At 42.5% G+C, this 14,583-nt stretch overlaps 2 protein-coding genes and 1 long non-coding RNA gene across 4 annotated transcripts in view; 1 reads left to right on the top strand and 2 right to left on the bottom strand.

Moving 5' to 3' along the window:
• The window catches only part of LOC310754017 (uncharacterized protein), a 52,962-nt gene extending 49,848 nt beyond the window's left edge, over positions 1–3,114 (bottom strand). The window contains exon 1 of the mRNA XM_083595425.1: positions 2,853–3,114. Within this exon, the coding sequence (XP_083451551.1) occupies positions 2,853–2,880 (28 nt within the window). The 5' untranslated portion in view covers positions 2,881–3,114. The remainder of the gene's footprint in view (positions 1–2,852) is intronic.
• Positions 2,942–13,269, bottom strand: LOC310754056 (MAP7 domain-containing protein 3-like; the record flags this gene model as incomplete). Of its 2 annotated transcripts, none has more annotated exons than XM_083595512.1 (4): positions 12,855–13,269; positions 5,925–6,026; positions 3,902–3,982; positions 2,942–3,114 (listed from the first exon to the last, which is right to left on the bottom strand). In XM_083595512.1, the coding sequence occupies exons 1-4, from the start codon at positions 12,946–12,948 to the stop codon at positions 2,942–2,944; spliced, it is 450 nt and encodes a 149-aa protein (XP_083451638.1). In that variant the 5' UTR covers positions 12,949–13,269. The 2 variants fall into 2 exon arrangements, with proteins under 2 accessions (XP_083451638.1, XP_083451637.1); XM_083595511.1 differs by lacking the exon at positions 12,855–13,269 and adding an exon at positions 6,652–6,734.
• LOC310754059 overlaps positions 7,758–14,583 on the top strand; it is a 63,654-nt gene continuing 56,828 nt past the window's right edge. Inside the window, exon 1 of the long non-coding RNA XR_014543569.1 lies at positions 7,758–12,703. This is a non-coding gene — a long non-coding RNA (uncharacterized lncRNA). The remainder of the gene's footprint in view (positions 12,704–14,583) is intronic.

Here is a 14,583-nt window from a genome sequence, read left to right as displayed (position 1 = left end):
TGTTTCCATGCTCAAATAAAGAATATTTGAAAAACTACTATGATAGCAAAAATCTCCTGGCAGACCTTGAATGATTCTTGTAATGTATAGATAATAAACTAAATAATTTCTCTCTGAAGAAAATTAAGGAAACAAAGTAAAAGAACATGATACTGTGTAAAAAATAACAAATGAGATTCAGTTTTTTGAGAACAATCAGAAGTTTATTTTATCTTTCTTATCTTTATTCTTTATTTTCTTTTTTTTCTGTGTAGTGTATATGCATAAATTGTAATATGGTAAATTGTTGTGTAAATACGTGTTGAATGTTTAATAAAGATGTGTGTGTGTGTGTATATATAGAAACAAGCATAATATAGGATTTTAATGGCTTGGTATAATTTTTTTGAAAAAAATAGAGGATTTGGGTAAAGGGGAATGATATTATTCTTAGAAATTAGAAATATTCTTTCTAATATTTTCTCATTCTGCATATTTTAAACTAATCTTGTTTAAAATAGGCAGAAGGATAAAAGATTAGAAAGAATCAGAAGGGGAAGTTGGGCTGGCAGAAAGGGAAATATGTTTATTTCTTTCTGTGATTTATGTTATGTTGATTAAATTGTCAAACCCAATACACATACACACACACACACAAAAGCAAAACATCTTCCAAATTCACTAGTTGTGAACTGAATCAGTCCGAATGGAATGATTAACGGAGCGTTGTAACTGCAACCACTTCTAGATATTTTTAAGGGACCAACCTGTTAATATGAAAAAACACTGTTCTAAGGATAACATATTGATATGCATAGAATAAGCATGTCAAGATGTTCGAGACTAAGGCAAAATTAATACAGTGGCACCTCGGGTTACATACGCTTCAGGTTACATACGCTTCAGGTTACAGACTCCGCTAACCCAGAAATAGTGCTTCAGGATGAGAACAGAAATCGTGCTCTGGCGGCGCGGCAGCAGCAGCAGGCCCCATTAGCTAAAGTGGTGCTTCAGGTTAAGAACAGTTTCAGGTTAAGAACAGACCTCCAGACCGAATTAAGTACTTAACCCGAGGTACCACTGTAATGGCTTTACATTGATTCCTACAAGACACAATGTTAAAACATTTATAACATACAAGATGTCGGGTTGCGGTGGAGGGAAGCCACAAGGGTGTAAATGATAGTTTTTTATTTTTGTGTATATGGATTTTGTTTTTCGTATTTCTTTCTTGTTTTTTTTCTTGATTAATTTTATATACACACACACACACACACGAGATGCAATGAAGGGGTGATTGTGGGCATTGTGACCCCTTCCAAGTTGTCCCTTATGCCAGGGACATTCGACTCCCAAGAGACTGTGATCTACTTCCGGGGGTGGGGGGGTGGGGAGACAGGCAGTGATCTACCCATTTTTTTAGGGGGGTGTTCAGAGTTGACAAGCGTTTATTTAGCGGGGCAGACCAAAGTTGTTGAGTTTTTTTAGGGGGGCAGCTCAAGGTTGTTGAACTTTTCTTAAGGGGGCAGGTCAAAGAAAGCTTTTTAAGTATGTGATGGGAATGCAAGAAAATAAGAGAATTTTGGGACATTACCGTATTTCCCCGTGTATAAGACTAGGTTTCCCCCCCCTAAAAAATAATGTCAAAAATTAGGGGGCATCTTATATACAGGGCCATCTCCCCCCATTTTCTTAAATCTGAGTCCCCCCAAATAAGGGGCATCTTATACATGGGATGTCTTATAGACGAAAAAAATATGGTATATATAATGATTTTTTTTTAATACTCACATTCCCATTTACAAAAAAAATGGAGAGCAGACTTGCTCGATCAGACCAATGGCCCATCTAGTCATCTTGTTCTGGGCACTGAGCAGCCAGTTGCTTCTGGGAATCCCAGTTTAGTGCAAGGAGGAAATAGTCACAATATATATATAATAAACTGAAAAAGATACTCAAATTCCCATTTACAAAAAAACCGGAGGCCCTCCTATTAGGAATCATGCCAACAGAAATTAAGAAAAAGGTTAGACCACTCTTCATGTATGCACCGACAGCAGCCAGAATTTGAGTGGTGAGGAATTGGAAAACTGAAAATATTCCCACAAAAACCAATTGGCAGGCCCAAATGGTAGAATATATACAACTGGCAAAAATGACAGGGAGACTTCGAGGATACTCGACATAGAAGGTGAATAAAGAATGGGTAGTATTGAAAGAATATTTGAATACTGATGGGGATAACAAAAAACTTCTGGCAGACATAGATTAACTCTTGTAACTGAAAGGTGACAAATAAAAGGACCTTTTGATAAGAACTAAGAAATCGCAAAAAGACACTGTGTGTAAAATTACAAATTGAAATATGGTATAATGAGAATAAACAGAAGTCTGTTTTACTGATTTCATCCTTGATCTGTATTTTAATATTCTGTTGGAAGTCGCCCAGAGTGGTTGGGGGAACCCAGCCAGATGGGCGGGGTATAAATTTTAAATAATAATAATAATAATTATTATTATTATTCTGTTGGGAGCCGCCCAGAGTAGCTGGGAAAACCCAGCCAGATGGGTGGGGGAGAAATGATATATTATTATTATTATTACTATTATTACTATTCTTATTCTATTTTTTCCTTTTCCTTTTTTTCCTTTCTTAGCAAAGTTTGTATATGGAGTTTGTACATGGAGTTTGTATACAGGTTACATTGTTTATTTTTATGTATGTAATGTTTGAATGTTTAATAAAGATTTTTAAAAATTAAAACAAAAATAAAATGGAAAGTGTGAGAAATTGCAATAAATTGCGGGCAGCCGGTTGGACACCCCTGCCTTATACTCTAAAAGACGATTAAGACAGCTATAACTAGTGCCACTATCATAGTGTCTCTCTAATGCAGGCATGGCCCAACTTGGCCCTCCAGCTGTTTTGAGACTACAACTGGAGGGCCAAGTTTGGCCAGCTCTACAATACCTTGTCCTCCTCCAGCTTCTGTTTCCGCTTTTCCTCTACTGCTACTCTCCTTTGTTGCTCCTTCAACTTCTGTTCCTTCAGTCGTCTCTGCCTCTCCTCCATTTGCTTCTCATACTGGAGCTTGGCCTTCTTCTCCTTTTCCAATATCTGAGTTTCTTTGGCAGCTGCAAATTTCAACCAGGGTGGATAAAAATCAATGATTTTAAAAAAATTAAATTTTAAAAAATCGGATTTTAAAAATTTAAATCAATTTTTTAAAATTTAAATCGGATTTTTTAAAAATTTAAATCAGATTTTTTAAAAAAATGTAAATCAGATTTTAAAAATAAAATGCTTTTGGAGGAAAAATATTTCTAAAGATTTTCTATTTAAGTGACATTCTAGTCCAAAGGCAATTATTCATCAGGAAATAAGGATTTCTTTTAAGTTTTTCATGTATGCTAAAACTAAGACTTTTTAAAAAAAATTGTTTAAACACATCAGTTAACAAACATAGATGCCATGATGCTATTGTTTTAGGTAAATAAATTGTTTAAATGGTTATGAAGGGAATGCGTCTTTTTCTCCTTCCAATCGAGTATAGCAGAAAAGCTGTCCAAATAGAAGCAGTTAATTTATTAAACTTCACCATCATTTCATCATTATCTGTCAATGTATTTCTAAGATTAGAACCAAATCAGTCATGCTTGATAGAACTGTCAAAACCACTCTGAAAATTTATTCTTCCAAAAATGAAACCTTCCTCTGCTTGTCCAGATTAAGAGGATGCCAGCAAGGCTGAACCTTTCTGTAAAATAAATTGATTTGAATCAAGTATTACTGACTAGTGATTTAAATCAGGTCTGACTGACTAGTGATTTAAATTGATTTGATTGAAATCAGATCCACCCTGTCTGCCACACAAATGCAACAGGCTGCATTTTTTATCCACACTTTTAAATATATGCCTACCTTGCTGCTTCTCGCGCTCCTCTCTCCGTTCCCTGGCCAGCCTTTGCCTCTCTTCTGTTCTCAAAGTGGAACCATCGATCACTGGAAAGGACGGCAAAGTTGAACTGGTTACAGGGCTGAGATTTCTGGAGGAACAAGTGACCAATGGGCGCAATTTTCTTTTCCCAGGAGTGCAACTCCAGCCTGATGTGCAGGGATGCTGGTTAACATCAGAATTAGGGTGGTTCATAAAAAGGTCTTTTTTGAAGATGCCTGCTCCAAAGGTCTTATCTTACTACACTAAGGGTTATACAGCTATATCTGAAATTTCGTGCATATCGTTAATAACTTTTAAAAAAATTTTAAATACTTTATTTACAACATAGCCCACAAAAACTTGTACATACAAACCCACCACCGCTGACAATTTAATTATCAAAATTAAACTTCTATCCCCTTACACAAAGAAAACATAACATAAAAATAAAAGACTTCCTTTATCCTATTTACTTCTTGTATACTGTTTCTTTTATATGCGATTATTACCATTTTTCCTAATTATGACTTAAAAAACCACAAAGTCTCCTGTAGAAATTAATCAAAACAAGTCCAGGTGTATATTTGAAATATACAAAATGTATCAGTTAATATCTTGACCCTGCTCCGCTGAATTGACATTTCAGCCTTCACGACATAGGAAAATAGCCAAGTAAACAGCTATTTTCATGGAGGAGGGTCAAGATATTAACTGATATGTATGAAATTTCAGATAAAGGTACCCCTGCCCGTACAGGCCAGTTGTGTCCGACTCTAGGGTTGCACGCTCATCTTGCTCAAGAGGCCGTGAGCCAGCGCTGTCCGAAGACACTTCCGGGTCACGTGGCCAGCGTGACAAAGCTGCATCTGGCGAGCCAGCACCAGCACAGCACACGGAAACGCCGTTTACCTTCCCGCTATAAAGCGGTCCCTATTTATCCACTTGCACTTGGGGGTGCTTTCGAACTGCTAGGTGGGCAGGAGCTGGGACCGAACGACAGGAGCTCACCCCGCCGCGGGGATTCGAACCGCCGACCTTACGATCAGCAAGTCCTAGGCACTGAGGTTTTATTCACAGCGCCACCTGCGTCAGATATAGCCATATAATTCCTAGTGTAGTAAGATAAGACCTTTGGAGCAGGCATTTTCAAAATAGAGTTTTTTAATGAACCGTCCTACTGAACACCCAATGCTTTTCAGTGGAGCAGAGTCAAGATATTAACTCAGGTATGGCCAAATGTGGCCCTTCAGCTGTTTGGGGACTACAATTCCCATTATCCCTGAGCACTGGTCCTGTTAGCTAGGGATGATGTCCCCAAACAGCTGGAGGGGCAAGTTGGGCCATGTCTGGTAGAGGTAAGACTGGCAACAAAGTATAAAGAGAAGCGTTGGAAGTCGAATATTTGTGGTGTTCACACAGGATTTGTAGGTGTGTTGGGTATGTATTATATGTAATGTATTGTATCATATTTGTTAAGCACTATGTAAACTGATGTATAATAAAGATTATTTTAAGAGAAAAGTAAATGCAGGGGTCAGCAAACCTTTTCAGCAGGGGGCCGGTCCACTGTCTCTCAGACCTTGTGGGGGCCGGACTAGATTTTGGAGGAGAAAAATTGAACGAATTCCTATGCTCCACAAAAAAGAGATGCATTTTAAATCAAAGCACACATTCTACTCATGTAAAAACACGCTGATTCCTGGACCATCTGCGGGCTGGATTGAGAAGGCCACTGGGCTGGATCCAGCCCCCAGGCCTTAGGTTGCTTACCCATGTGGTCATTTCCTGCTTTGCAAAACAAAAACAGCATCGTCACTGGCCCAAGTAGACCGATTCCTACCGAGCTTTTGAAATATGTCAAAATGGGACTCTTTTGAGAAGGAGAATATGCAACTTAAAAAGTAGCAGCACAGATTCATGAACTAAAAAGCGGAAGGATGCGAAGAGCCACAACCAAGGTAGCCACAGGAATGGATTTTTTTTTTTTAATTAAAGCAAGAATTTTACCTGGCCTGGTTGAAGATTTCATACTAGCTGGAGATTGGAGTGGAACAGGACTAGCACCACTTTGGCTTCTTCTTTCTTCTGCTAACACCTGGGCTGCAGCGACTGTAAAACAGTCCACAATCACAGTTATTACAGCGAAAATCCACAATGTATTTCCGGCGGCAGGCTTCATGCAAGACTTGCTGGTATGTCTCATCATTTTTTAAAATTTCTTTGTATATCATGTCAAAAAAACCAGAATTGTTTTTATGAGGAATTTTCACAATGGACATTCCAAAGGACAATAAAAAGAGTCTTTCTATATGCGACTGGGGCCGCCAGGATCATGATTACAAAACCCTGGAAAAACAACATATTGCCGACAAAAGAAGAATGGCTCTTAAAACTTATCGAGTATCTAGAACTAGCTCAACTTACAGAATCAATAAGAAATCACTCAAATGTGAGAATAAAGAGAGAATGGGTTGTTTTTATAAACTACATGAAAAAAGGTGGTTCTCAGTACTTCTCTTGGCTTGGCGTAGCCTAAAATACCACAGGCAATCCATAGACTTACTAAGAGAAAACAGACAAACAAAATATGATTTATTAGGAACCGCTGGTAGGTGGGGAAGGAAGTCAAGATACGAATTAGGGAGTCGAGCCTGAAGTCATAAGAGGAAATGTTATAATTATAAAAACCTGTAAGAAATAACTAATAGGAGAAAGGATGGCTTGTATTCCTTACAAAGAAGTTTATTGGATACTGTTTCATTTCTAGTTTCTTTTTCTTTCATTTTTCTTTTTTTCTGTCTTTCCTTCTTTTGTTGGATATGTAATATATACATATTATATATGTAATTTTTTTGGCTTAATAAAAAAAGGAGGGGAGAAACTTGCTGGTACGACAGTATTCAAACCTGCTCCTTGTGCAGAGATGTCTCTAAAAATCAAAAGCTCATAGTTCTAAAACTCCTCACCCACAATAATACAGAAAGGAGACTTAACATGGACATGGGTATCAGAACGTGATCCCATCTCAGGCCTATTTCATTGCTCTTCTTCTAACACTGTGTATGCCATCAAATGCCAGCAGTGCCCTTCGGCTCCCTATATTGGGCAAACAGGCCAGACTCTATGCCAAAGGATAAATGGGCATCAATCTGAAATCAGGAATCACACGGCAGAGAAGCCAGTTGGCCCTCCAGCTGTTTGGGGACTACAGCTCCCATCCTCCCTGACCGCCAGTCCTGTGAGCTAGTTATGATGGGAGTTGTAGTGCCCAAACAGCTGGAGGGCCAAGTTGGGCCATGCCTGATCTAGAGCAGTGGTGGCCCAACTTGCCCCTCCAGCTGTTTGAGGACTACAATTCCCATTATGCCTGACCCCTGGTCCTGTGAGCTAGGGATGATGGGAATTGTAGTCCCAAAACAGCTGGGGGGCCGAGTTTGCCCAATCACTGCAGTAGGAGAACACTTCCATCTCCCAGGACATTCAACGCAGAATCTCCAAGCAGCTGTCTTATGACAAAAGAATTTCAGAAATAGACTTGAAAGAGAAGTTGCTGAATTGCAACTTATTACTCAACTGAAAACTATGGAGAGACCTGGTCTGAATAGAGATATTGGATTCCTGTGTCTTTATACATGCTAAAGCTATTTTGGGTCATCTGCATACCATCCCTTGCTTTTTCAGTTGTTAACAGTCGCCAGCAGGTTGACCATACCCACTGAATCCTACTACCCTTCGGAGAAAATCCCCAACCCACCCTCCCACTATACAGTGGTACCTCGGGTTACATACGCTTCAGATTACATACGCTTCAGCTTACAGACTCTGCTAACCCAGAAATAGTGCTTCAGGTTAACAACTTTGCTTCAGGATGAGAACAGAAATCATGCTCCAGCGGGGCAGCAGCAGTAGGAGGCCCCATTAGCTAAAGTGGTGCTTCAGGTTAAGAACAGTTTCAGGTTAAGAACGGACCTCCGGAACAAATTAAGTACCTAACCCAAGGTACCACTGTATATCAGGGTCCAGACCAGTTTTACATACCATACTAAAAGAGCATAAAGCACAATAGAATTAAGTTTGGATTAACAATCAAATATAACAATAAACAATACAAATATGGGAGCAACAGGGTTTTTAAGCATTGAGGTTCAAACCCACTTGGAAAGCTAAAAACAAGCTGAGTTGGTCTCTAAGGTGCTACTGGACAATTTTTTAATTTATTTCGACTGCGTCAGATCAACACGGTTACCTACCTAAATGTTTCTTCAGCAGCTGATCAAAATAAATTACCGTATTTTTCTGTGTCTAAGACGCCCCCATGTCTAAGACGACCCCTGTTTTTTGAGCCCCAATCAAAGAAATCAAGAATGGCAACATTCCAAGTCTAAGACGACCCCCAATTTTAAACTTCAAAAATTGGGGGCGAAATAAGAGTCTTACGCATGGGAAAATGCAGTTGGTTTCTACGATTGACACAAAGGAATAGATGCTGGGAATGCAAAACATACACAACACAGCAAATCAGGAATGTCAAAGTTCAGGCACAATGCAACATCTTTAAACAGCCCTCTTTCAGGAAGTTTTTAATGACTGGTGTTTTAATGCATTTTTAATCTTTTGCTGGAAGCTGCCCAAAGTGGCTGGGGAAACCCAGCCAGATGGGCAGGGTAGAAATAATAAATGATGATAATCATCATCATCATCATCATCTCCTGATTTCATAGGGAAAGATGCTTCTTCAGCAGCTGATCAAAAGAAATTATATTTCTACAATTGACACTAAGGATTCTGCAAGCAAAACAAGGCGGCTGGCTTCCTTGTCCCCGATTTCGGTTTCCTCACTCGATTCCTCACTCGAATACAGCACTGTGGAAGGGAGGGAAGGAGGAAAAAGGAAAAGCATTTCCCCTCTCCATGACAACTGTTCTGTCATGGCAATAATCCTCCCCAGGCTGCACCAAAAACAATCACCTCCAAGTACTTTAATAAAAAATGATTTAAATCAAGTCTTACAGACTCGTGATTGAAATCAAATCCACCCTGCTATGGATATTTACATCATGCTTTATAGAATAACAAGTGCCGAACTGCCCATCTCCTTGTGCAAGATACCAAATAACTGCAACAGGCTTTAAATTGACAACACAATGATAAAAAAGACCCGTCTGAACTAATTCCTCCCCCAGCATAAGGATCCTAACTCATCATTATCTAACTGTGGCGCATGGCATTATCCTGGCTGCATCCCTCTCCCCTTGAACAAATGCCATTGTCACAACACTTGCTTCAAGGGGGACGCAGTTAATAATAATAATAATAATAATTATTATTATTATTTCTACCCTGCCCATCTGGCTGGGTTTCCCCAGCCACTCTAGGCGGCTTCCAACAAGAGGCGGCTTCCAACAAGAGATTAAAAATACATTAAAACATCACTGGTAAGAAATCAGACCCTCTCGACACTCAATTTGTCTCACTGACCTGGAGTAAGAAGACAGCATATTCACAGACTGACATTAAAATTAATGGAAATTAATTCAAGAACACAGAGGCCAAATATAGATCTAATATTCTCTGTGCCCTGCATATAGACTAGTATACTAAAACAGATGTTGATCTCTTCCTGTTTTCATGCTCCCCCACCTCACTGCATTGAGAAATTATGCTTCCTTTTTCATGTTTCTTTGTTTTTCCTTGCTTGCTCTCAACGCAGGGAAGTAGACTAGTTTCCTCTTCCCCTCTTCCCCGCTCCTTTTTGTGAGGAAATTGCCTTCCCTCTCAGTAGGAACTTTTTCCCCTGTATGTGTTGTTTGTCAAGTTCACAGGCATTATCAGTACACCCCATTAATACACCCCAATTAAGAAGAAGAAGAAGAAGAAGAAGAAGAAGAAGAAGAAGAAGAAGAAGAAGAAGAAGAAGAAGAGGTTGTTGTTATTTATACCCCACCCATCTGGCTGGGGTTCTCCAACCGCTCTGGGCGGCTTCCAACAAAAGATTGAAATACAATAATATTAATAATAATAATAAATATTAAAAGCTTCCCTAAACATTTGGACTCTCTCCTAGTGTCATGACTGCAGTCCAAATGGGAGACTCCCCCAGATTCTTGGAATAAAAGAAAAAGACCCTGGGAGATCCATTAACAGATGTCCTGTTTCAGGTCTAGTTTTTGGGTCTCGGTTCTGACTGTATTTGAAATTACTGGTAAAATGTCAGTTCATATGTAAGAAGTCTGAGGCTGTTTCATTCAGAAGGTGTGACAGTAGAACTGTTCCATTTTAGTATAACATGTGGAGTAGAGAAAATCTTTATAATTTCAGACTTGCCAACCTAAATTAAACAGTAATTCCAAGTAGGATCATTCCACATCAAATTGACGCAAAAACCCCCAAGGGTTTCATCACCTGCCATATCAGATTTGAACGAAACTTGGCGTACTCCCTTCCCTTACATTTGAAAGACACCCCCTTAATTCCTCCCCCCATTTCAAACGGTTTTAATTTTAGTAAGATTAAAAATGCATGAAAACATCCGTTCGAAACTTCCCGAGACAATAGATCCTAGCGCTGCAAATCACAACGGATTCCCAGTCCAACTTTGAAATAACTTGCGTCTCTGAAAGACACAATGATGTCTCTATCATGCAAGTGGAAAAAAGCATTGCTATTGTATTTAGACCCCCCAAGCTTCTTCCTTCATAAGAGAGTTTGCATTCTTCCTCTGCCCATGCATTCATGTTCGTGGTACCACTTCGCTCGACTCTACAGCACTGCCAAGTCTGTAAGGTTCAGATACTTAACAAATATGCCATCACTAATACGGAAAGGCTGCAGAAAGTCCCAGGCTCAAACATCCAATATCTCCACACAGGGCTGCCTGAAACCCTGGAGATTTTCATCGGCAATACTGCATTGGATTAACCAATAGGTCTGACTCAGGATAAGGCAGTTCCTATGTTCACTCAGTGGTGTCCAAACCTTTTTCAAAGACGGCCGGATTTGATGAAGTGAAGGACTGTGAGGGCCAACCAAAGGGCCAACCAAAGCTGTTGAGCTTTTTTTAGGACTTTGGACATAACTAATGCCAGTGTACTGAAATAAGCAAAGACTGTCAGTGTCGAAAACGACAATCAACTTTGAACCGGTCATGTTGCCTTCCAAAGAAACGACTCTCTTTCAAACTTAAAAATGGAAAGTGTAATGCTGGTGGACCACAAAAGAGGTTGAAAGATCTCAAGGCAAATTTTAAAAATGTAGTATAAACACTGACAACTGGGAAACACTGGCCTGTGAGAGCTCCAGTTGGAGAACAGCCTTGACCAAAGGCGTCCTGGGCTTTGAAGACACTCAAACTTGCAACGCGAGGGAGAAACGGGTGAAGAGGAAGAACCTTCACCGGGATCAACTCCCGTCCAGAAACCCCACTGTGGAAGGACGTGTGGATCCAGAATTGGCCTCCACTGTCACTTATGGGCTCACTGCTAAAATCCGTGTTGATGGAAGACAATCTGACTCAGCTATGAGGGATTGCCAAAGAAGAAGAAGGCAACAACGCTAGGCTTCCATTTTCAGATCATTTTTAATGCAGGGAAGCCCACAAAAGGGCTGTATTCCTGTCCAAAATGGCACACTTCATAATGTGACCTCCTGTATGAGATATAGACCTATCCTTATTTTGGGGTTGTGAGAGGCTAGCCACCCACCCACCTCCACAACTAAACAATTTGCTTTCTGTGTGATCAATGAAGGGGGGGGGGCTTGCCTGTCAGATCAGGCCAGGAAGCTGTTTTAAATATCCACTTCTTTTTAAATTCCAGGGTACCAGTATGCCTCGATATATCATAGGTACAAGGGAGGGTATTTGTGGAAAAAATGCTGCACTAGTAAGTTTTGTGCTAAGACTGAGACAAAAGATACCCTTGATTCAGTAGCAGATATACTGTATTTTTCCATGCATAAGACTATATCCCCCCACCAATTAAGTTTTAAATTGGGGGTCGTCTTATACACGGAATGTTGCAATTAATTATTTCTGAATTTGGGGCTCAAAAGATAGGGGTCATCTTAGACATGGGGGCATCTTGTACATGGAAAAATACGGTAATTTGTTTGGAAAACTCCAAAAGCCTTTTTTTCCTCTCCAGCAAACCGATCAGCTGGTCTGCTAAAGACAGAGAAAACTGTCAATTTCATTGCTGCTCGCAGATTTCAGTGTCTCAGCTGTGGATCTGCCAGTTTCCTTGTGCTGCCTATTCGGTGGGGGGTGGGGTGGGAATAGGAGTAGACAGTGACTGGTACCAGAATCACCCACAAACCGAAAATAATACATGATGTACATTAAAATGACAACTAAAGATCTTGTAGCGCCTTAGATACTAACATGCTTGCAGTTTGCTCAGCTAACTTCTTGTGAACTGACTCTGAAGCTGCTGGAAAACTAATAAAAAGGCGATATTTAAATCAATAAATTTCACAAGCACACACACACACACATGCTAAAAAGAGGCAGAACCAGTGAGCATCTGTCTAGGATGGAGGGAAATCAGAAAAAGGGTAGAAGAGAATGACCCAACTGAGGAGGGAGAGGACCAAGACAAAACGGGGGAGCCAGGTTGGAGAAGTATCAGGAAACAGGGCTTTAAAAGTCATCTTTGTTTCTTCAGCTTGTAAAGCGCCTTGAGTAATGTAAGATAGAAAGACGGTATACAAATTAAAAGTGATGATGATGATCTTAAGGGGCAATAGGGCGGTTCATAAAAAACTTTTTAATGAAAATGCCTGCTCCCAAGGTTTTATCTTACTACACTAGGGATTATATAGCTGTATCTGAATTTTGTTGCATATCACGGGAAGGGGGGGGTTACGAGGTGCCTTGAGAGGGGGTGAGAATAGGAGGAGCCTGCCCTACCCCTTCCCCTCCCTCTCCCTGCGCCCCCTCACCCATCTTCTCTCGGAGCCCCCTCAGGGGCGGCAGAGGCGGAGGCGAGGCGGCGAGGGTCTCGGGGCCCGTGGCGGCGCCGTTGCCCTCCGCCATTTTCGGACCACTGAGGCGGTGTGGGGGGCGCGAGCCCCACTCGCAGGCGCGCGCTCGCTGCTCCCGGACTCCCACTCGGGCTGGCCGACTTCGGCAAGCTGACTTGAGGCGCGGCGGCGCTGCGCATGCGCCCTTGACCGTCCCCGTCCGTCAGGCGGGTCGCGCACGCGCGCTCCCTCCCCCACTCGATCGCGCGCCTGACACCGCCGGCGGCGGCACCTCAAGGGAGGGAGCGGCGCACGCTCGAGCCCCGCACTTCGCCCCCCCCACCCGCCCCTCGGAGCGGCGCTAGGCCCCCTTTCCCGCCAAAAGTCTCAGACCCGACTTCGGAGGACTGACTGGAGGCGCATGCGCCGGGTAGGGAGGGAGGCCGGGCCTCGCGCCCGCCCTTGAGCGTCCCCCGTGCGTCTGGAGGGTGGCGCGCGCGCCTAATTCCGTCCCAGGCGGCGCCTGAGGGGAGGGAGGGAGGGAGCGGCGCGCACGCGCTCCCACTTGCCGCCTTCGAGCGGCTCCTCAATGGAGGGAAAGCGCGGGAGCGCGCGTTCTCTCCCGACCCCCTCTGGAGCGGCGGATTCGAATCCTCCCTTTTCCCACCAAAATTTACCTCAGATCCGTGAAACTGAAAACCGAAAAAAGGCGCGACCCGTTAGGAGGCGGCGTTGCGCGTCGCTTCTTTTCCCCTGGAGGAGGACCCGTGAGTGTACACGTGTCGGGACATCCTCACGTGGAAAGCCTGTGGCTTCGTCTCCGGGACTCCCGGGAACTGTAGTTTCCTCCTTGGCGCGCTACGGTTCCCAGCCGCCTGGCGCCCACTGCACGTCCCAGGATTGGTCGTGGAAAGCCAGGCGCTTTCCGCGGTGCGGCACCCGCCCCCCCCCACGGCTAGATTTAGGTTTGATGAGGCCCTCAGCTAATAATAATAATAATAATAATAATAATAATAATAATATATTCATACCACTGAGAGCCAGTGTGGTGTAGTGGTTAAGAGGGGTGGACTCGTAATCTGGGGAACCGGGTTCAAGTCACTGCTCCTCCACCTGCAGCTGCTGGGTGACCTTGGGCCAGTCACACTTCTTTGAAGTCTCAGCCTCACTCACCTCAAAGAGTGTTTGTTGTGGGGGAGGAAGGGAAAGGAGAATGTTAGCTGCTTTGAGACTCCTTAGGGCATAGCTGTCAAGTGTCCCTTATTTGAAGGGACAGTCCCTTATTCCAGCGCCATGTCCCGCTGCTGTCCCTTACTGATGGATGTCCCTTAAATGATGTCCCTTAAATTTCAAAGGAAGCTGCTCCTCTCCCTCCCTCCCTGCCGGCCAGGGAGGAGGGAGGCTCCAACTGTGTTGCTTGGCTGTGTTGCTCACCCAATAAAAAGTCTAAGAACAACTGGGGGTGGAGCTTGCATGCCTTGTGTGTGGCTAGTTAATGCAAGCCGAGGGGTTTTTTGAATGCTGGATGCCATTTTGTTGCACGTGCTGCTGCAAACTTTGCAGTGCAAAGCCAGGCCAGGGAGCCATCTTAAGTTGAGGCTGCATAGGCCTTGTGGTGCATGTGATTCAGATTCTATTCAGTTGAACCTCTGGTTACAAAGTTGGTTGGACAGTGTTCTCGAAGCTACCAGCATGAGTTTGACCAGAC

This window comes from Podarcis filfolensis (genome assembly GCF_964270895.1).
Source record: "Podarcis filfolensis genome assembly, chromosome: Z".
Taxonomy (NCBI): domain Eukaryota; kingdom Metazoa; phylum Chordata; class Lepidosauria; order Squamata; family Lacertidae; genus Podarcis; species Podarcis filfolensis.
The sequence above is the reverse complement of the archived record's forward strand: the minus strand, read 5'-3'. Positions and strand labels throughout refer to the sequence as shown.